The sequence below is a fragment of the Lytechinus pictus genome, chromosome 14 (genome assembly GCF_037042905.1).
Source record: "Lytechinus pictus isolate F3 Inbred chromosome 14, Lp3.0, whole genome shotgun sequence".
Lineage (NCBI taxonomy): Eukaryota > Metazoa > Echinodermata > Echinoidea > Temnopleuroida > Toxopneustidae > Lytechinus > Lytechinus pictus.
The window spans coordinates 20100654-20123732 of record NC_087258.1 but is presented as its reverse complement, the minus strand read 5'-3'; the positions used below and the strand labels follow the sequence as shown (position 1 = coordinate 20123732).

Genomic DNA, 23079 nt, shown 5'->3' with positions numbered 1-23079 from the left:
TAATTTGTGGGTGAAAACTTTTTTTTTTGGCTTGTCAAAATTTTCCTCCACAAAATTTGCCCCCGCCCTTTTGGAAAATCCTGGATCCGCCCCTGGTCATCTGCAAATAGACTTTCAATCAATGAAGGAAAAACTTAACTTCTTCACCTGTCTTCCCGTCATCGAACAAGAAGTTTTCTTCCTCCTGTCTCTTCCAATCAATCCAATCTCTAACCGGCAAAGTGTGCTAGGAACCTATAGGGTTTATGATTGATAGTCAATTGACAATGTCTTGTCATATGAACAAGATATGTCTGCTGCCAGGGTTGTCACTAAAGACGGTCTCGAGAATCAGTTTCTCCTATACTTTGCAGCTTATATTGGTTATCAGTGAAAGATTGATTTTTAAACTTCTTGTAATTGCTTTTAAATGTCAGCATAAAGTGGTCCCTTAATACTTACAACAGCTTCTCAATGAGTATCACCCAGTTAGGTAACTACCTTGAACTAACAGAAAGATGTTCATTCCACTAAATGTAAATAAAATGTCACATGGGCAAAGGGCATTTCAATATTCTTAGTCCCTCATCTTGATCTTTTTATATTTATGTTAAAGCGTTACCTTTTCCAAAGATAAATTCAAATTTCCTAATGGTGCATTATTTAGTTCAAAATCCTCAAAATTCAGTCTCAAATAGTGTATAATGATGTTTTAAGGTTATTTTTAATGGTGTATTTAGGTTCAATATGAGTGTTTTTCTTTTTCTTTCTCTCTCCATCTTTCTTTCTTATACTAACTTTTAGAGCGCTAAGAGACTTAGCTGTAATTTGTGCTATATAAAAATTGAGTATTTTTATTATTATTATCATTATTATTATTACAATTTTCACAAAACATCGGGTAAATTGAACCCGAACATTCGTATACTTGACTGATGATTTTCACAAAGGGCCGGGTAAACAGGACCTGACATTCGGGAATTTAGGGAGCCCTTTTCTGCAATATGCGGATTACGCGATTGTCCGACTGGACAACATAACCCGATGTGATATTGTACAATAAGCCTCGAGAGTGTGCGAATGGATTATTACTACGGCGCCCTACATTGACGCAAGATATTTTGAAAGCCTTTTCGAAAAGCCCGATCCCTGAAACCATACAATATGGGATTAACAATCAAACTGATAGTATGCCACACAAGAAAGCAATGATTATATACTGAAAATGTTAGAGGTGACATGAACGTCGTAAGCCGCCAAACGAGATGCAGAGGAAAGGGAAACCAGAAGATTACGAAGAGTGACACAACAAGCGATATTGTTTTTAATGCCTTCAACCGGTCATTTTGAGCAAGAGGTTGATCTTGGCGGAGACCTATCACCACTCTCTGAATTGCAATTTTTCTCGCTTGCTTCATCGCAATGCGAAGTAGCAAAATATTGATAACAGGTAGCGCGACCATCAAGACCATGATTACCCACAAAAGCAGCCATCCGAAGGTTAAAGTCGTTGATCCAGAATAGGGCATACCACATATTGTTTTATTGCTATCCAGGATTGTCGAGTTTGTTTCAAGTTTTAATCCAACATATCGAACGCTGTTCAGCAACGTACTGAGAATCCAGAAAGATCCCAATACGATTGCAATGCGCCTTAGCGTCACTATCTGAACATAGCGTAACGGTTTTGTAACAGCAATGTATCGATCAGCAGTCAACGCTACAATGTGGCCAAACGAAACACCTGCTATTATTTGCAGGGGCAAGTAATACAGAGTATCGTCATCACCTGTGCACGCCTCTTCTATCTTAAATACAACTCCATACGTATTCAGCGGAAGTCCGACAAGGGCGTCAAGGAAACTTGAAAAGGCAAGACTCGCAACGATGGTATTCGTTGGTGTACGGAGGCTGTGATTCCTGTAAACTATCAAAATCAATAATGCGTTGCTGACGATGATGAATGGGAAAAGTGGAGAAATGCACGCCATCAGTATTTTTCCAGCAAACTGGTGATTAACGAAAACAGCTTGGTCCATAACTTCGCCCATTTTGACGACACCCGTTACATAATTTAATGGTAAAGACCTCTTCGGACTTTCCTGCATCTGTCAAACTATGACATCAATATTCATTGCAGAATGATCAGACGATAAACTCAGTTTTAAGATTCCTATGGTGTTTCTTTAATGGAAGGGCATTATTTACCAGGTGAACTGATACCGGTACCAGAATGAGAATGTGTCCAGAAGAGAAGCAGTAACTGTTCTGGTTGTGTAGATGCATTGGTGTTCTGTAAAGATTGTCAGTCTAGCTGTGCATAACATGGCTTGCTTGCTCTCCAAGTTACGCTGCTGTACATGTCATTAGAAATCAATTCACGGGTCGTGTGGTCCAGTAGTAAGAGCATTGGACTCACAATCGCAAGGTTGTGAGTACGAATTTCCACTCTGCCATTGTCTCCACTTTTATAAACAGGCCCGAGAGTAATATCTGTCGTCTATGAGGTCAGCCATTATGACCGGTTAACCTAGACGTAAAATGTTTCATAGGTAATTGGTTATATACCAGCTTGGCGTTTACCAGCAAAAACGCTGTCCTGCCGAGTTCTACGGGAGTTACCATAAACAGAAACAGAATTGTCCGCCATTTACCACTCTCCTATAAGAAGTTTAAATTGAATACGGAATGTCGATAATTGACACTGTACAGCGAGACCCATGCAAGTTTAGCACATCTGTCATGTTTGGAATGGTATAGGCAACATTACGGTTGAGAATAAATTTCTCAGGTAACCTAGCTTCGAGAAGAATTTATCAAACTGGGTAATATTGCAAAGTTGTCACGACTTTGTAGACAGTCTGCTTCATGACGATATTAATTTGTATAGCGTTTGATCTTGACAATTTTTAAATATCAAAGTCTGCTCGTGTTTGATTGTCTCAAATAATCTCCAAAGTCACACAGGCTTTTCCATTTCAAGCTGCTTGATCAGAACAATAGCAATACGTCGAGATGAAGAAAATATACCACACTTTTTGTATGATGTCGATACAGAAGGACAAGCAAGGCCAAAAGGAATCAAAGAGGCGTGGTACCGTATAAGAGGTAGAAGGGAGAAGAATGGCGTAGAAACAAATGAATTGGCTAGCGCCTACTGGTAATGGCGTGACAAGTGCACTCAGCAGAATCGATCTTTATTACTGAGTTCGTGATGAAGAATAGTTCGTGATGAAGTCTAGACGTGTCAGATTGATACATGTTTAAACAATGAACGATTCTTATCGGATTTAATTTTAATCTGACTACTAATTTCAAAATAGTTTTACCCGTTTTCTATTTTCTTTCTTGCCTACCTCTCTCTCACATGCACTCTCTCTATCTCACTCTCTTCTCCACCTCATGATCCCAGCTATCCCCGATGAAAGAGTCTCGATCACTAAATGTTTAGCATGCATATGACTCAATGGAAAATTGACATAACCAATGTAGGAATAATCAACCATATAACTAAAAGAAAGGAACTGTATTATTTACATTTGTGTGATTGTACATTATATATATATATATATATATATATATATATATATATATGAGATGAAGCCAACTCAAAAGATGACGCAGGACACTATTCTTAGCTTACGCATGACACCATTCTTAGCTAAGAATGGTGTCCTGCGTCATCCTTTGAGTTTAAGCTAAAAATGGTGTCCTGCGTCATCTTTTGAGTTTAAGCTAAGAATGGTGTCCTGCGTCATCTTTTGAGTTAAGCTAAGAATGGTGTCCTGCATCATATTTTGAGTAAGCTAAGAATGGTGTCCTGCGTCATCTTTTGAGTAAGCTAAGAATGGTGTCCTGCGTCATCTTTTGAGTGGGCCTCATCTCATTATGTTTCATACTCACACCTCAAGAGCGTTTGGTACAAGTAAACAAGTAACCCGTCTCTGTGGTCTAGTGGTTAAGGCACCGGCGATCAAAGCTGGGGGCCCGGGTTCGATTCCCGGCAGAGACATTTTTTCGGCATCACCAATTTTTCCAAAGGGTAGATAGCTCTGGGGAACCTTGATTTAAGCTACGCCTACCATTGTTCTCTTCATCCATTTCTTTACAATATATATATATATATATATATATATGATTTCCTGACGAAGCCCTATGGGCGAAAATTTGATCTAAGTTTTCTCTCTACGGTTGTTTTATTCACATTGTATTTTGTTATATATATATATATATATATATATATATATATATATATATATATATATATATATATATATATATATATATGAGATGAAGCCAACTCAAAAGATGACGCAGGACACTATTCTTAGCTTACGCATGACACCATTCTTAGCTAAGAATGGTGTCCTGCGTCATCCTTTGAGTTTAAGCTAAAAATGGTGTCCTGCGTCATCTTTTGAGTTTAAGCTAAGAATGGTGTCCTGCGTCATCTTTTGAGTTAAGCTAAGAATGGTGTCCTGCATCATATTTTGAGTAAGCTAAGAATGGTGTCCTGCGTCATCTTTTGAGTAAGCTAAGAATGGTGTCCTGCGTCATCTTTTGAGTGGGCCTCATCTCATTATGTTTCATACTCACACCTCAAGAGCGTTTGGTACAAGTAAACTTGTCATCACATTATATATATATATATATAAATTATATATATATATATATATATATATATAAATTATATATATATATATATATATATATATATATATATATATATGTCGTTTTTAAAGCCTATATACTTGAATAGTCTGTGTCCTCTACCATGTTTACAAGTATACTGTGTACTTTGCTTTAAAAATGCATGGAAATCGTGCATTCGTCTGTCATCTCCATAAGATGTAGACATGGTGACTTTAAATATCAGATAAGTACTGTAATTCATTCTCATGGCAATACATCTACACATTTTTACCGTCAGTCGGAGGTCTCAGATTCATTTATTGATCCAAATTTAAAGCATAGACATTTGTCCTCAGTGCTGGCAGGACATACACAACAATATAAAGTATTAAGGAAACACTATTAAGGCGTATGAATTATTAAACATTGAAGGAAATAGAAATAAGTATGTATAACAATGCAACATGAAAAGGAATTGGCAAATAATTTACCCATAAAGGCAAAGAATGAAAAACGGATGAAATAAAATACGGCTTTAAGTTATCTGAAGAGAAAGGATGAAAGAGACAACGTATAAGAGCGAAAAGAGAGAAGTCAAATATCGAGAGAAATTAGAGATTGAAGGTGGGCGAAGTAAAGAAAGGGAAAGTGAGGGAAAGAGAAATAGCTGGAAGGAAAAAGAGAGAGAAGCAAGGCAAAAAGGACGAGAATATGCATTATGCTCCCCTTTTTAAAGACTGTTTTATATGATTCTTTCCATTTCACATTATACAAATAACAAATCATATAAGCCTAATAATCTATGTTTACAATCATATTTGACGTTAATGTAGGCCTACAAACATGTTTTTGTATCACATTGCATGATTAAAGGATACTCCGGGCTGAAAATATTTATATTTGAATACATAGAGTAAAATTAACAGAGCAAAATGCTGAAAATTTCATCAAAATCGGATAACAAATAACTAAGTTATTGAATTCTTAAAGATTTGCATTATTCAGGTGAAACAGTTCTCGGCATGTCTTCATGAATATTCATTAGGTGTGCTGATGATGTCACATCCCCACTTTCCTTTTTCTTATGTTATTACATGAAATCATAATTGTTTCATGTTTTCATAAATGTATGAACGATGTGTCTCCATTATGATGAAATAAGTTTCAGCAAGAAATAACTATCGCACTTAGTTTGTTGTTAATTCAATTGTTTTAGTTCTTGGTAGAAAATATCTGAATATACCTAATTTCATATAATAAAAAAACAAGAGAACAAGTGGGGATATGACATCAGCAGCACACTTAATGAATTTTCATTAGGACAAGCCTAAAACTGTTTCACCAGAATAATGCACATCTTTAAAATTCAATAAATTTGTTTGGTCCAGTTTACCCGACCCTTTGTATATATGTGACATGACACTTTATCTCATAGTATCCTTCTCCGTCGGCTGCGCAGCATATTTGAATTCACTGGTGTTGCTTTTAATTGGATTGAATCTACATCATCGGCCGTTTTCAGTCTTCTTTCTGTCATTGAAGAAAAGAAATCTTCCAGGCAAGTACTGCTACGAGGTGTGCCGCAAGGCTCAGCGTTGGGCCCCATTGTTTTTACGATGTATTTCTCACCCTTCGAATATATCATCAGGGCACACGGATTTGGTCACTCTAAATATGTATGCTGACGACACTCAGCTGTATATGCCGTAGTTAATCGTAATGACCGATTGAATGTGATGGCTAAACTAGAGTGTGCCGGCAGGAAATATCGGCATGGTCATCTGCAGGCGCGGATCCAGGGAGGGGTGCACGTGCCCCCCCCCCCCCTTTGAGAAGAAAAACCGAGGTGTGCCCCCCCCCCCTTTGAAATTGAAGACTTTTTTTGTGCTTGTCAATTGTTTTGCGGGTACGAAATATCCTTAATTTGTGGGTGAAAACTTTTTTTTTTGACTTATCAAAATTTTCCTCCACAAAATTTGCCCCCCCCCCCCTGTGGAAAATTCTGGATCCGCCCCTGGTCATCTGCAAATAGACTTTCAATCAATGAAGGAAAAACTTAACTTCTTCACCTGTCTTCCCGTCATCGAACAAGAAGTTTGCTTCCTCCTGTCTCTTCCAATCAATCCAATCTCTAACCGGCAAAGTGTGCTAGGAACCTAGGGTTTATGATTGATAGTCAATTGACATTGTCTAGTCATATGAACAAGAAATGTCGTTCTGCTTCTGATAGTGTATTCAAGATCTTGATTAGGACACTAAAGCAAGACTTGTTCATGTTCATGTATCAGTAGACTGCAGTGGATTGAAAATTCTGCAGCCAGGGTTGTCACTAAAAAACGGTCTTGAGAATCAGTTTCTCCTATACTTCGTAGCTTATTCCCCTAAATGTAAATAAAATGTCACATGGGCATAGAGCATTTCAATATTCTTAGTCCCTTGTCTTGATCTTTTTAAATTTATGTTAAAGTGTTACCATTTCCAAAGATAAATTCAAATTTCCTAATAGTGCATTATTTAGTTCAAAATTATCAAAATTCAGTCTCAAATACTAGTAGTGTATAATGATGTTTTAAGGTTATTCTTAATGGTTTATTTAGGTTCAATATGAGTGTTTTTCTTCTCTTTTTCTCTCTCTCTTTTTTTCTTATACTAACTTTTAGAGCGCTAAGAGACTTAGCTGTAATTTGCGCTATATAAATATTGAGTATTTTTATTATAATCATTATTATTATTGTTACAATTTTCACAAAACATGGGGTAAATTGAACCCGAACATTCGTATACTTGACTGATGATTTTCACAAAGGGCCGGGTAAACAGGACATGACTTTCGGGAATTTAGGGAGCCCTTTTCTGCAATATGCGGATTACGCGATTGTCCGACTGGACAAGATAACCCAATGTGATATTGTACAATAAGCCTCGAGAGTGTGCGAATGGATTATTACTACGGCGCCCTGTTACAACCGATAATGTCGCACCAACGCATAATGTCGCAGATTGCGACATTATGCCAAGAGCGTTCGACGCATAATGTCGCAGTCAACGCATAATGTCGTAGTTTTTCTAACGCATAACGTCACATGTCGCAACGCATAATGTCGCAGCAAAGTTTCAACGCATAATGTCACATGTCGCAACGCATAATGTCGCAGCGGTATTTTCTTCAGGACTCGAGCTACAGATAAGATATAAAATGTGCTTTCACTAAGTATTTTGAGACACGAGAAAGAGAATTAAGTGATGTGGAAATAAGGATTACTCATTGTATGGATATTTATCGGTTTATTGCCATTTCGTCTACTGCCTTTTTCCCCACTATCGCATGGTTTGATATCATTTCGTCTACCATCAGTTAATAGTCAACAACTATCAACATAAACCAATAACCATTTCGTCTAATTACCATCTCGTCTAATAGCCAGTTGGTCTACTAGCCGTTTTGTTTATTATCATTTAGTATAATTGTATTTTTTTTAATTGGTCCAATATCCACTTGGTCCAATATCACCACGTCTATTACCTTTTGGTCTAATAGCCAATTGGCCTAATAACCACTTGGTCTACTCTCATTTCGTCCATGTTCCATTTGGTCTGACTTCAGTTGGTTCGCTATCACTTTGTCTAAACCCATTTCGGCTAACAATCATTTGGTATCGTTGTCATGGGTCCAATCACCAATAGGTCCAATCACCATCTCGTCCAATCATCATTTCGTCCAATAGGCATATTCATTTCATCTTATAACCATAATGGTCTACTGGCACTAGACCTCTACGGTGAGTCTATGTATCATTGCCGACTTGTTGCAGTACTGCTCCTGATTTGTGGTTCAGATCAGCTCGCGAGCGCAAAAAACCCTTTACCATCCGCCGACAGGGCATAGGCGGATCCAGGGAAAGGCCCGGCTCCCCCGCCCCCCCCCCCCCCCCGCATATTAAAAAAAGGAAGGGGAACGAAAGAAAATAGAAAAAACGGGGAAAGAGAGGAGGGAAAATGAGGAAAAATAAGAGGAGACAGAAGAGTGAATAAAATAGGGTGAGGTGAAGACTTGGAAAATATATAAAATCTTTCATGTCTCAAAAGAGGCGCGATAGCTCAGTCGGTAAAACGGGGGTTTCTGATTCCGGTGACATGTATTTGATTCGTAATTGGTGCGTTATTGTCACTTGGTAAGGCATAATAGTCATTATGCCTACCAGGTCCCTTGGAGAGGACCTTAAGCCGTCGGTTTCTGGTTGGTTGCTTGCTTACAAGCATTCATGCTTTCTTAGCAACCAGGTAAAAAAAAATCACCATGTACTATATAGGCTAAATTTTTCGCTCGCATCCACATCCACTTCAGAATTTTCATGCATAGTGCTTGAAAAAGTGCTTAAATTTACCCCTTTTCGGACTGGAATATGAAGTATTTTTAGCTCGCGCTTCGCTCTCGCTTTATATTTTTATGCTTTTTCAGTTCTGATTTGCTGTGCAAAGTGTACATCGATAATTATTGCTATTATTGTTTTTACTATTACGAAGTTATATTTATGCATTTGTGTAAAATTAAGTAATGAAACTAAGTTTTGGGGCTGGCCTAACATACAAGCATTGCTTATTTTCGGCAGCCCCTCCGCTTTACTCTAAAATACAAAAAAAAATCATTTAAGGCAGCTTAATGTTATTAATTGTGTTTATCAAATGTATAGGCCTTATTATGTTTTATAAGATGTTATGTTTTGTTATATTCTTTATCTTTATGATATGTTCATTATATACAACATTGTGAAACGGAAATAAAATGAAATGATTAAACATGTATTCAGAATGCCTAAATTCTAGGTCTAAATCTAAAAAAAAACGCGCACTCAGCACCCAAGTTTATTGAGATACGCAGCTTGTTCGATATATTTATAACGTGCTTGAATTATCCAGTTTTAGATTAGAATATAAAAAAACTTCTGCTCGCATTATTAACATTAATGTAGGAAGAAAGATGCCTAGTTACCTATCCATTTTACGATTTACAAAACAATAAAAGAGTGTCCTGTTCTTAGATCCAAAATCTATTTTTCTCGGCTCGCGCTGCCGTGAATTGTGTTGTTATGTAACTCGAGTCCTGAAGAAAATCCCGGTGATTGGACTTATTGGTGATTGGACCCATGGCAACGATACCAAATGATTGTTAGCCGAAATGGGTTTAGGCAAAGTAATAAGGAACCAACTGAAGTTAGACCAAATGGAACGTGGGCGAAATGAGGGTAGACAAAGTAGATATTGGACCAATTGAAAAAAATATACAATTAGACTAAATGATAATAAACAAAACGGCTAGTAGACCAACAGGCTATTAGACGAGATAGTAATTAGACGAAATGGTTATTGGACTATGTTGATAGTTGTTGACTAACTAATGGTAGACGAAATGATATCAGACGATGCGATAGTGGGGAAAAAGACGGTAGACGAAATGGCAATAAACCGATAAATATCCATACAAAGAGTAATCCTGATTTCCAAATTCTCTTTCTCGTGTCTCAAAATACTTGAAAGCATATTTTATATCTTATCTGTAGCTCGAGTCCTGAAGAAAATACCTCTGCGACATTATGCGTTGCGACATGTGACATTATGCGTTGACACTTTGCTGCGACATTATGCGTTGTGACGTGCGACGTTATGCGTTAGAAAAGCTACGACATTATGCGTTGACTGCGACATAATGCGTCGGACGCTCTTGGCATAATGTCGCAATCTGCGACATTATGCGTTGCTGCGACATTATGCGTTGGTGCGACATTATCGGTTGTAACACGCCCTACATTGACGCAAGATATTTTGAAAGCCTCTTCGAAAAGCCCGATCCCTGAAACCATACAATATGGGATTAACAATCAAACTGATTGTATGCCACACAAGAAAGCAATGATTATATACTGAAAATGTTAGAGGTGACATTAACGTCGTAAGCCGCCAAACGAGATGCAGAGGAAAGGGAAACCAGAAGATTACGAAGAATGACACAACAAGCGATATTGTTTTTAATGCCTTCAACCGGTCATTTTGAGCAGGAGGTTGATCTTGGCGGAGACCTATCACCATTCTCTGAATCGCAATTTTTCTCGCTTGCTTCATCGCAATGCGAAGTAGCAAAAAATTGATAACAGGTAGCGCGACCATCAAGACCATGATTACCCAAAAAAGCAGCCATCCGAAGGTTAAAGTCGTTGATCCAGAATAGGGCATACCACATATTGTTTTATTGCTATCCAGGATTGTCGAGTTTGTTTGAAGTTTTAATGCAACATATCGAACGCTGTTCAGCAACGTACTGAGAATCCAGAAAGATCCCAATACGATTGCAATGCGCCCCAGCGTCACTATCTGAACATAGCGTAACGGTTTTGTAACAGCAATGTATCGATCAGCAGTCAACGCTACAATGTGGCAAAACGAAACACCTGCTACTATTTGCAGGGGCAAATAATACAGAGTATCTCTATCACCTGTGCACGCCTCTTCTATCTTAAATACAACTCCATACGTATTCAGCGGAAGTCCGACAAGGGCGTCAAGGAGAGTTGAAAAGGCGAGACTCGCAACGATGATATTCGTTGGTGTACGGAGGCTGTGATTCCTGTAAACTATCAAAATCAACAATGCGTTGCTGACGATGGTGAATGGGAAAAGTGGAGAAATGCACGCCATCAGTATTTTGCCAGCAAACTCGTGATTAGCGAAAACAGCTTGGTCCATAACTTCGCCCATTTTGATGACACCCGTTACAGAATTTAATGGTAAAGACCTCTACGGACTTTCCTGCATCTGTCAAACTATGACATCAATATTAATTGGAGAATGATAAGATGATAAACTCAGTTTTAATATTCCTATGGTGTTTCTTTAATGGAAGGGTATTATTTACCAGATGAACTGATACCGGTTCCAGAATAAGAATGTGTCCAGAAGAGAAGCAGTAACAGTTTTGGTTGTGTAGATGCATTGGCGTTCTGTAAAGATTGTCAGTCTAGCTGTGCATAACATGGCTTGCTTGCTCTCCAAGTTACGCTGCTGTACATTAGAAATCAATTCACGGGTCGTGTGGTCCAGTAGCATGAGCATTGGACTTATACTCGCAAGGTTGTGAGTTCGAATCTCCACTCTGCCATTGTCTCCACTTTTATAAACAGGCCCGAGAGTATTATCTGTCGTCTATGAGGTCAGCCATTATGACTGGTTAACCTAGACGTAAAATGTTTCATAGGTAATTGGTTATATACCAGCTTAACGTTTACCAGCAAAAAACGCTGTCCTGCCGAGTTCTACGGGAGTTACCATAAACAGAAACAGAATTGTCCACCATTTACCACTCTCCTATAAGAAGTTTAAATTGAATACGGAAATGACGATCATTGACACTGTACAGCGAGACCCATGCAAGTTTAGCACATCTGTCATGTTTGGAATGGTATAGGCAACATTACGGTTGAGAATAAATTTTTCAGGTAACCTAGCTTCGAGAAGAATTTTTTTAACTGGGTAACATTGCAAAGTTGTCACGACTTTGTAGACAGTCTGCTTCATGACGGTATTAATTTGGAGCGTTTGAACTTAACAATTTTGTCAGGAAATATCTAAGTCTGCTCGTGTTTGATTGTCTCAAATAATCTCCAAAGTCACACAGGCTTTTCCATTTCAAGCTGCTTGATCAGAACAATAGCAATACGTCGAGATGAAGAAAATATACCACACTTTTTTATGAGTTCGACACAGAAGGACAAGCAAGGCCAAAAGGAATCAAAGAGGCGCGGTACCTTCTTAGTGGTAGACGGGAGAAGAATGGCATACAAAAACCAAAGTATTGGCTAGCTCCTACTGGTAATGGCGTGACAAATGAACTCAGCAGAATCAATCTTTATTACCGAATTCGTGATGAAGGATGAACAGTCTAGACGTTCTTTGTCCATGTCGAATTTGTATATGTCAAGATTAAGTCAATCAAACAACCAATTAAAACGATGAACCATTCTTATCGGATTAGATTTTAATCTGACTACTTATTTCAAATACGTTTCACCCGTTTTCTCTTCTTTTTTTTCTTGTCTATCTCTCTATCTCTCTCTCTCCCTCTCTCTCTCCCTCTCTCTCTCTATCTTGTTATTTTCTCCACCGCATGATCCTAGCTATCGTCGATGAAAAATTATGCACCTCTGAATGTTTATCATGCACATCACTCAACGAAACATTGACATGAATAACTTTTACCAATGTAGGAATTTATGGATGGGGAACCATACACCTAAAAAAGAAAGGAACTTTATTATATATACATATATATGTGGGTGTGTGTGTGAGAGTGTGATATGAAAGTTTTTAACGCCTATGTACTTTAATAGTCTGTGTCGTATACAAATATATTGTGTAGTTTGGTTTGTAGTACATTTGCTTTAAAACATGCATGGAAATCGCGCATTCGTCTGTCATCTCCATAAGATGTAGACATGGTGCATTTTCATGATCAAATAAGTAATTTATTATGATGGCATAACCTTTACATATTGTTGCCGCCAGCTCGAGATCTTCTCAGATTCAGATTCATTTATTGATCCAAATTTAAAACATATAGACATTTGTCCTCAGCACTGGCAGGACATACGCAATAAATGTCGTGTTGGGATCGTTAATTATAATATAGAAGGGAAGCGTAATGAAGAATATTGGAGAAAGTCATACAGTTCAAATCACTGGGTGTTTAATCATCAATATTCAGCTACAGTTCGAAGTACATGAAGATTCAGATATCATAGGAGACGATGAATGTAAAATAATTTAGAAGTATAAGATTGAGATCCGGAGTGAAGTTAAATTAATATTCGATGGACGTTTAAGTCTTGAAGTGAGTCAGTCTATCTGGATGAGTGTGGGTCTAGTATTATCTCTCTCCATTAATCAAAAAGTCTTATTTATATCATTAGTTCTGGGGGTGTAACAATTAAGGTTGGATGGATCTAAACTTGATCTGATTGGTCTACAGGGTAACTGTCTATCAAACTTTCTCTGGTATAAGGGGTGTGGTGATTCTCTGTGCAAGTGACTGGGGCTGGAAGTGTGAGTCATACTTCTTCCTTGAAGTTAGCTGACGTCACTGAGGGTTGGTCTTTTTATGGTCAAGGTTTAGGAGTTAAATGGTATTGGGGGTTTAGGAATTCTTAGATGACATTAATTCACAAATCTCATAAAACAAAGAATCAATCAATATTGATGCTATTTTACATTAATCGGTGCAGACTTATGCACTTTGAAATAACTGAAAAACGAAACTAGCTCAAGGAATAACAGTAATAACAAGAAAAAATATGTATGCTATGTATGTATGCTAAATCTTAGCATCTGATGAACATGATAACTAGCGGAAAGTTAAACAGGTGCGCTCTAGAAATGATAGTTTCTCTATGTTGGGAAGGCCAGCCAATACGTCCTTCAAATGAAGCAATCAACATAGAATTCAATTATTACTATCACTCCTATCCTTTTGGAAAAATATCTTTCCTTATTCATGTTATAAAAAAAAAACAATATAACAAGTACTTTCAAACTTGTTAGATATCATCATATGACAAGTATAATCAAACTTATCTTGGTAATCAACCTTGCGATGATATTTGTTCAATAAAATGTATACTAAACTAAATTAAACACATTGTCAACAATATTATTCAATCACATACATTAAATGTTAAGCAATTACTATTTACATCAAATACAATTGTCTGAAAAATCTTTGTGGAGTACCTGTCTCAGTGTCTTTGTACATTCCAATGTTCCACCAAAACCTAATTTCTGTGGGTTTATCATCACATACTTTATCATATGACGTCAGGATCTGTAATTGTCCGTCCTTGAATCGTCCTCTGTGTATTTTCATGTGTCCATTATTGGGGGAAGCCATGAGGTCAAGTCGCCTATCTAGTTCTGGTTTTGTTAAAGGGGTGGGAGAAGCTAATCCATTGTTTTCTGTTATGGCATGTCTGATGTATCAACTGAGTTAGTCATCTGGGAACATTCTACTGGTGTAACGTGGAATTCGGGCAATTTTTCATCATTTTCATTGATGAAGTTTATTGTGATTATGCACCATTGTTCCTTGTCAGTAGTATTTCTTCATAATGCCTCTCTCAGTTGTGAATTAGAAGGTCTAGGTTGTAGAGATGGGGATTTGTTAAGGTTTGGTTTGTCGGCTTGCTTTTGTGTAGGGAGATTGGCACTTGGAGGGGTTTGTTCACAGTTTTCAGGAATGGGGATACCCATTTTCTTTGCATAGGCTCGAGTAACTATGCGATCGGTTTGTTGGGCTGGGTTTAAGGTGTTCATGTCAGTCAAATCGGTCTCATCAAACAAACAATAAGCAATTGGGATTACTCTATCTATTTCTGACTCGCCAGTGGTTGGTGCTCTAGAAAGAAAGTCTGCTAATACTAAATCAGTACCTTTCTTATATCCTATCTTGAATGGGTATTGGGATAATTCCAATTTCTCTAATCTGTTTGTACATGGGGCTTCCTTGGATTTGAGAATTTGAACTATCGAACTGTGGTCAACGAATGCATCAAATTCACATCCTTTTAGCAAATGCTTAAAGGCTGTGACGTTGATCAACAATCCAAACAATTCCAATTCTGTCACACTGTAACGTTTACATGCGTCTGGGAGTACTTTGGAATAATATCCGATTATTTGTTCTTTTCCGTTAATAACCTGGGTTAGGTATGAACCCAGGGCCGTAGCTAGAGGGGGGGGGGGGGTATGGGGGGTGTGACACCCCCCCCCAACATTCATGGCAGTCGGCAAAATTATGTACCAGTTGGCAAAATGGAGGATAGGGGAGAAAAAGAAAGAGGGAAAGAAAGGAAGAGAAAAAAGAAAGAAGGAGAGAGAGAGGGGGAGAAAGAAAGAAAGAAAGAAAGAAAAAAAAAAGTAAAGAAAAATAGGGGTACTAACTTCGAAGAAGGTTACGTCTTTTAGAGTAAAGACAACCAGTTGGCAAATCCAAGTCCATGTAGCCAGGCTTAGGGCCCTACTAGTCAGCAAAATACAAATGACAAAACAGATGGAGCTATAATAACACACAAAGTAAGCCCCCGGTCCTCCCCCAATATAAACAAGCTTGTGAGTTAGCAAATTATACCACAATTATTGACGATTTAACAAACATTAGTTTACTAAAATTAGAAGGCAAGACTAGGTAAATAAATATGGGTTGGGATGAAATTACAAGGTTTAAGTTGAATAATCAAAGCCAAAGTATAGTTGGCAAATTATAAAATGGGCCTATAAACGTGGCAGAACACTATACGATCTACCAGTCAGCAAAGTGATGTACAAGTACTGCCCCGTTTCAGATCTGAAAAGAACAGAACACAAGACTTAAAAAACTGGTAACTCTGCAGTTGGCAAATTCATGAAGACAAGTCTACAACTTGTAGACTTGTCTAAAAGTTTGCAGTTGGCAAAAAACACAAAAATGTTCTAAGTTATTTTTATTAAATTCTGTCGCCGAAGATTTTTTTTTTAATTTATGGTGTCAGAATGTGCTTGGGGTGGGGATGGGTGGGAGTGGGGGCAGGTTGGGGATGCATCATTCCTGGTGCCCGCATTGTCTGACTAATGATAATATAGTCCTGTTGTATTTTAAGTCCATAAAGATTATGCACCAAATTATCTCCTCGCACTTCAAGTTATTATTGTTTTATGTAGTGACATATGCTTTTTTCATGACTATATACTTAAAGTGATTGCCCCCTTTTAAGGCCTTCATAAACCTTTTCCAGTCTGTGCTTACGTTCGCATTGGTGTGGACCGTTATAGATACCGGGCTGGTGTTGAATCAACACCGGCGTTTTTGCAGTGCACGAATTCCTAAAGACAGTCCTTAAAATGTCCCTTTTTCTGATCTAATTATAAGAAATTTTCAGCTCGCGCTTCGCGCTCGCATCACTTAATTAGTGAAGTAATAAGTTCCTACAAACAAGCCATAGAATGCCCCTCTTCAGGTCTGAATTTCAAAAATTGTCAGCTCGCGCTTCTCGCCCGCAATATTTCATTAGTGAAATACGTATCATGTTCATGATTACAATGACCATAAAAAGTGCTTCATGTGCCTAACAAAATCAGCAAGCGCTTGGCGCTCGCATTAGATGACTATGATGAGATGCGTACGCACTTCATGAATTCCAAAAGATAGTCCTTAAAATGTCCCTTTTTAGAGTTAAGTTATACACAAAAAAATCAGCTCACGCTTCGCGCTTGCATTGTTTGTTTTGTGAGACAGGTACGTATCATGATTACAAAACTTTGCTTATAATGTCCCTTTTTAGGACTGAATATCAAAAAAATTTCAGCTCGCGCTTCGCGCTCGCATTATTTGATCACTAAGATACATATCCATTTAATGGCACAGTCCTTAAAATGTCTCTATTAGGTCAGTATACCTGGCAATTGAGCGCGTTTCGCGCCCACTTAATGACTCAAAATTTTTGCTGGTGCCCCCCCCCCCAATGCCGTGACCCACGATACACCACTGTTAGCAGTAGCACTCTTGAAATTTTAGTTGAGACATATTGCACAGAAGGTCAATTAAAAATTAACAAATCTTTGATTTTGATATTATTAATGCATAGGGTATATCATTATACTGCAGGTTAGCAGCTACGGCACACTAGCCTTTCTATTTTGATCCAAAATGTTTATTTTTACAGTGCAAATATTTGTGTATGTCTTTGTATGATAAACCTCAAAGTATTCACCAAATGCCACTAATTCAATTCTAAAAATTCAACCTTTTAGCATGTGATTATTGTAGGGGGGCACATACCCCACCAGTCTCCCCCTGTGCTCACGTTGGCGCTGTCACGCCAAATTTAGTTGGCAAATTTAGCTGGTACACCCCCCCAACAAAATGCTTCTGGCTACGGCCCTGTATAAACCTGTCGCAGTACGAGATGTATCATTGTAAAAGCGAAAATCGTCCAGTTGAATGGGGCATGTGTAAGATGGGTGGATTAGTCATTAGTTGTTTAATCTTATTAAAGGCATTCTCGTGTTCATCGGTCCAATGGAATTTATTCTTCTTTCTAGTTAGTTGATGAAGGGGCTTTAGGATAGTCTGTGTATTGGGGTAAAGTCCTGCTACATAATTAACTGCTCCAACAAATCGTCTGACTTGTCTTGGAGTTTTGGGCCTAGCTAGATTTGCAATCGCTTTGCCTCTATCTGCCATCGGTTTGAAACATGCTTCTCCATGAGGAGTAATCATGATTCTGTGTCCCATGTATTCTACGTCATTCCTAAAAAGTTTACACTTCTTGGGGCTGACTTTAAGTCCATTACTTGATAGGGCTTCTAATACACTGGTCAAATGGGTCTTGTGGGATTCTTTGTCAGGGCTGAAGAGGATAATGTCGTCATGATGGGCAATACAAAAGTTTCTAGAATTGGGTATGGTGGCCAATATTTCATCAATTTGGCCTGGAAAATGGCAGGGGATACATTTAGTCCTTGGGCTAGTCGTTTGTAGTAGTAGTGCTTTCCTCCATGATAGGAAGCTATGCCTGTGTACTTTTGAGCGGATTTTGAGAGGGGGATGCAATGAAATGCAGATTTCAGATCAATTACACTTAGTACTTTTGTGTTAGCATTGCCGATTCTTTTGAGAGTTTCCGAAAATAGTGGGAAAGGGTGATTTCTTCTCTTGATACGTGAATTAAGGAATCTAAAGTCTGTAACAACTCTCTTTTCAGACGTGTTCTTCTTTGATAGGAGAAGAACTGGAGAGGTGTATGGTTGGTGGCCTATTTCTAGTATTCCTAGTTTGACAAGGTTACTCAATTCCTTTTCAATGGTAGTCTTGCCATCTTCAGTAGCGAAGTATGGTCTTATGAAGAAGGGGTCATCATTATTCAGTTCAATGTCAACTTCAAAGTCAGGGCAGCTAGAAATTTCACCATACAAAGAGAAAGCATCTCTGTTTCCCTTTAGTATGTTTCTTATTTCTTGCTGTTCGGGAGGAGTGAGAATGCTACTATTAAGGTCAATTTGTTTACGGATAATTTCATCTTCTGTCATGTTAGGAATGGGGTCATTGGGGTCAAGATGAGGGTATTTCCTAAGATTATTCTGTTTGACTGAGTCATCATGATCATGATGTTGTCTAGTGTACCGGTTGTTATTCGAATTCATTGTCATGTTCAAGCAGTCCGTTGGGAGGTCTTGGGTGGCATTAATTAGTCTTGTAGTGTCTAGGAAAGCTATTGGTCTACCTTTAGAGAAGGTTAGAGGTCTGTCAGTCAAATTAGTTACGAGGACTTGAGCTCGCCCTCTATGCAGGGAAACGATGCTTGTCGTGGGGCAATAGCGAGATAGATATTTATTAGACTTTAGTACAACATCGGAGTTCCGGATGTGGGGTGGGGTCTTGCCTTGCAAAGTCAGGAATGTCGACTCACTTGGGGAAACTATCACTGTATTCGGTGGGGCATAGGAAATGTGTTTTGACTTGATTCTGAACCTGTTATTTCTGAAGTGGAGCGTTCCATCCAAATCAAAGAGCGTGTTGGTGCCTAATATTAGGTCTACGCCTTCAAGATTGATGGCAATTAGTGCTGTGATTTCAAATTTGTGTCCCTGAATTTCTAGTCGAAATGTTACTGCTTTGTCTGATGTCAGAAATTGTCCGTTGCCTAATTTGAATCTAACTGGGGATACTTTGGTTGGTGTCAATTTAGAGAGATAGGGGGAGGATTTCAAAAGTCGTCCGGATATGATGGATTTTGATGCACCACTGTCAAAAAGAATTAGTGCAGTTGTCCTATCTGGCAGCCGTCCCTTAGTAAAGTTGCGTTCCGTTAGTTGTAACTCAACTACGTCAATCCCTAAATAAGTAGATGTCATGTCATTGTCAGGCCTATTCCTAGTCGGGGAGAAAGAACAATGAGCGCTATTGGCTCTCTCCCGTCTTAAAAATTATGTGGGCGTGGTTGAGTTTGGGGTTGTTGTTGGTCGGTAGTGGGGTTGTTGATATTGGGGCTGTTGTTGTTGTTGTGGGTAGTATTGGTGGTTGGCATAGCTACCGTATGCAGGGGCATAGTAGTCATGGTAGTCAGGGAAGGGGGGTGGTGGGGTCGTCATGTCCCCAAGTCTTTTTCGACAGTAGTTGCATGTAAGTCTGGGGCGTGTTGGTGGTCGGTTTGTCCGTCCGTCCGATCGATAGGGGCTCCTACCGCGTCTGTTTTGCACGTCATCGCGCCGGTTGTCTTGTCTATCGTGACTGATGTCACGTCGTCTTTCGCGGCTTACGCTGCGGCTAGCACTGTGATGTCGTGGGATTGGGGGTCGTTGGGTGGGGGATTTCGGCCTATTATCATTGTCCCTGTCTGTTTTGAGGTTTAAGTAGTGTATCTGCTCCTTTAATTGATCTATTTCCACTTGAACAGAAAACGATAGTTCTTTGGTCGGCTTAGTCTGTCTATGATTGAGGTCCAAAAAAAGTTGGGCTTTCGCCGCTATTTCGTCTAAAGTCAGGTCGGGGCGGTCATTAAGATAGTCGCGCGGCAGTCTGACGGCAAAGAATCCAACAACTTATGCCTAATCTGGGTTTCCCCATATTCGATGTAGGCTGCTGTTGTTCGCAACCTTTGCAGGTACGCCTCTGCGCTCTCCCTCGTCATTTGTCATGGTCATATTCTGAAAGTCCGTCACATGGCTGTATGACGATTTGGCGGGACTAAACCGTCTTATGAACCCATCCTTTAGGTCGCTATAAGTATTAAATTATTCAAGTCCGTCAATCCAAAGTCGCGCTTGACCTTGTAAAGTCCGTCTAAACGTTCGCAGTATTGTCGGGAATTGCTGGGGGTCGGCAGTGTCAATGTCATGCGCATCTAGATAATCGTCGAAAGTCAAAAAGTGCGCAGTCGAGTTGTCCCTATCAAGTTTTTCACCCGAAAAACGGGATGGGAGAAAATCAGTCTGTCGTAGGGTTTGTCGTAGTGGTTGAAGTCATGATTATTGATACAGGGTAATTAATTTAAGTGATAAAATCAAAATCGTTTATCAGAATTGAACCGTAAAATACAAAGTATTGCTAGGCTACTAATTAAGAGTAATCCTGGCAATCAAATTACTACAGTTAATCACAATTTGGCAAAAAGAAACAGAAAACGTATTAAAATCACTCTCAGTTGGACAAGTAAACAATCTGAAAACTTAACCTCTCACACACTCTTTTACCAGTGGAACAATAAGAGAAATGGTTTCACTTAACTATCAGAGGATTGAAGGGAGAATTGAAAGATGTCCTCCGAAATTAATGAAACAATTGCACAGTGGAATGAATTAAAGTTAAGAGTCAATTAATCCAGCGAAAGAGTCAGTCATTTATGTATAAAGAAGGGTCAAGTTGATAATCACTCGTAGCGATGGTAATCGTTGTTGAAGGTGTCGTCCTTTCAGGCTTCAAGTCGTTGTTGTTTTTGTAGTATATGCTCTTTATCCTACCGTCTGTATCTTCCGTCTGTGTCTTCCGTCTGCTCTATCCGTCTGTTCTGTCCGTCTGATCTGTCCGTCTGTATGGTTTAAATTTTTTTTCTTCTTGGACCGGTTCTGTCGAATCGAGCTTATGTTATTGTAGGTTGAGGCTGTCTACTCACAGATTCAATTGTCCAATTTTGAAGTATGAAGTATATCCAGTTCGTCTTTTAATTTGTAGCTGGTTGGCAAAGTCATAAGTTTTTTGGCTCTGCAATTTGTTAAATATGGACTCTTGAAGAAGTTTTTATTAAAGCTTGTTCTCAATCAAAAAGCCGGGTTCTCCACCATGTCGTGTTGGGATCGTTAATTATAATATAGAAGGGAAGCGTAATGAAGAATATTGGAGAAAGTCATACAGTTCAAATCACTGGGTGTTTAATCATCAATATTCAGCTACAGTTCGAAGTACATGAAGATTCAGATATCATAGGAGACGATGAATATAAAATAATTTAGAAGTATAAGATTGAGATCCGGAGTGAAGTTAAATTAATATTCGATGGACCTCTAAGTCTTGAAGTCAGTCAGTCTATCTGAATGAGTGTGGGTCTAATATTATCTCTCTCCATTAATCAAAAAGTCTTATTTATATCATTAGTTCTGGGGGTGTAACAATTAAGGTTGGAGGGATCTAAACTTGATCTGATTGGTCTACATGGTAACTGTCTATCAAACTTTCTCTGGTATAAGGGGTGTGGTGATTCTCTGTGCAAGTGACTGGGGCTGGAAGTGTGAGTCATACTTCTTCCTTGAAGTTAGCTGACGTCACTGGGGTAGCGCGACCATCAAGACCATGATTATCCAAAAAAAAACAGCCATCCGAAGGTTAAAGTCGTTGATCCAGAATAGGGCATTCCGCATATTGTTTTATTGCTATCCAGCATTGTCGAGTTTGTTTGATGTTTTAAGCCAACAAATCGAACGCTGTTCAGCAACGTACTGAGAATCCAGAAAGATCCCAATACGATTGCAATGCGTCTTAGCGTCACTATCTGAACATAGCGCAACGGTTTTGTAACAGCTATGTATCGATCAGCAGTCAACAGAAGTCCGACAAGGGCGTCGAGGAGATTTGAAAAGGCAAGACTCGCAACGATGGTATTCGTTGGTGTACGGAGGCAGTGATTCCTGTAAACTATCACAATCAACAGTGCGTTGCTGACGATGATGAATGGCAAAAGTGGAGAAATACACGCCATCAGTATTTTCCAGCAAACTGGTGATTAACGAAAACAGCTTGGTCCATAACTTCGCCCATTGTGATGACACCCGTTACAGAATTTAATGGTAGAGACCTCTACGGACTTTCCTGCATCTGTCAAACTATGACATCAATATTCACTGCAGAATGATAAGACGATAAACTTAGTTTTAAGATTCCTATGGTGTTTCTTTAATGGAAGGGCATTCTTTACCAGATGTACTGATACCAATACCAGAATGAGAATATGTCTATGTCACGAGCGAAACTGCTCTAATAAACTCATTAATCTACAGGCTACTTAACCACCCTGAATAAAAGACCAAAGGATATTCAAGATATAAATGAAGTGATCAATTTAATGTCATAAAATATAATAAGCCATTAACATTGAATCGTTGAGAACATAAGTATATTGGCAAATGGATATTCAATAAATCTTTGCATATAAAAAATCATAAAATGCCATATATGCATAAGAGGAATATAATCATCATCGATTGTTTATGGGAAGAGATCGATCTAAAAATAGGCCTTTAAATTATGTTACCGAAAGTCTTAATCGGGTAAAGTGGAGTTCGAAAAACAGAAGAGATCGACAAACCACGGCGACTACGAAGAGGCGACGATTACGACGAAGAACATGTCGATGATCGACGACAACGAAGAACAATTATGGGACGATGAAAACGCGACGCACA

The 23079-nt window shown here is 38.7% G+C and overlaps 2 protein-coding genes and 2 pseudogenes across 2 annotated transcripts; all 4 read right to left on the bottom strand.

Moving 5' to 3' along the window:
* Window positions 1-1070: 1070 nt before the first annotated feature.
* Window positions 1071-2030, bottom strand: LOC129275722 (neuromedin-U receptor 1-like). The gene has a single exon (XM_054912214.2). It carries the CDS (start codon window positions 2028-2030, stop codon window positions 1071-1073), a length of 960 nt encoding a protein of 319 aa, XP_054768189.2.
* Window positions 2031-10392: 8362 nt separating this feature from the next.
* On the bottom strand, window positions 10393-11361 carry LOC129275723 (neuromedin-U receptor 1-like). Its single transcript, XM_054912215.2, has one exon. The coding sequence runs from the start codon at window positions 11359-11361 to the stop codon at window positions 10393-10395; it is 969 nt and encodes a 322-aa protein (XP_054768190.2).
* Window positions 11362-19611: 8250 nt separating this feature from the next.
* On the bottom strand, window positions 19612-20631 carry LOC129275728 (uncharacterized; annotated as a pseudogene).
* Window positions 20632-21942: 1311 nt separating this feature from the next.
* On the bottom strand, window positions 21943-22435 carry LOC129275729 (histamine H2 receptor-like; annotated as a pseudogene).
* Between the last annotated feature and the right edge of the window lie 644 nt (window positions 22436-23079).

Excerpts from the sequence above, each read along its gene's own strand:
- LOC129275722 (XM_054912214.2), bottom strand. The coding sequence starts at position 2,030 with ATGGGCGAAGTTATGGACCAAGCTGTTTTCGTTAATCACCAGTTTGCT.
- LOC129275723 (XM_054912215.2), bottom strand. The coding sequence starts at position 11,361 with ATGGGCGAAGTTATGGACCAAGCTGTTTTCGCTAATCACGAGTTTGCT.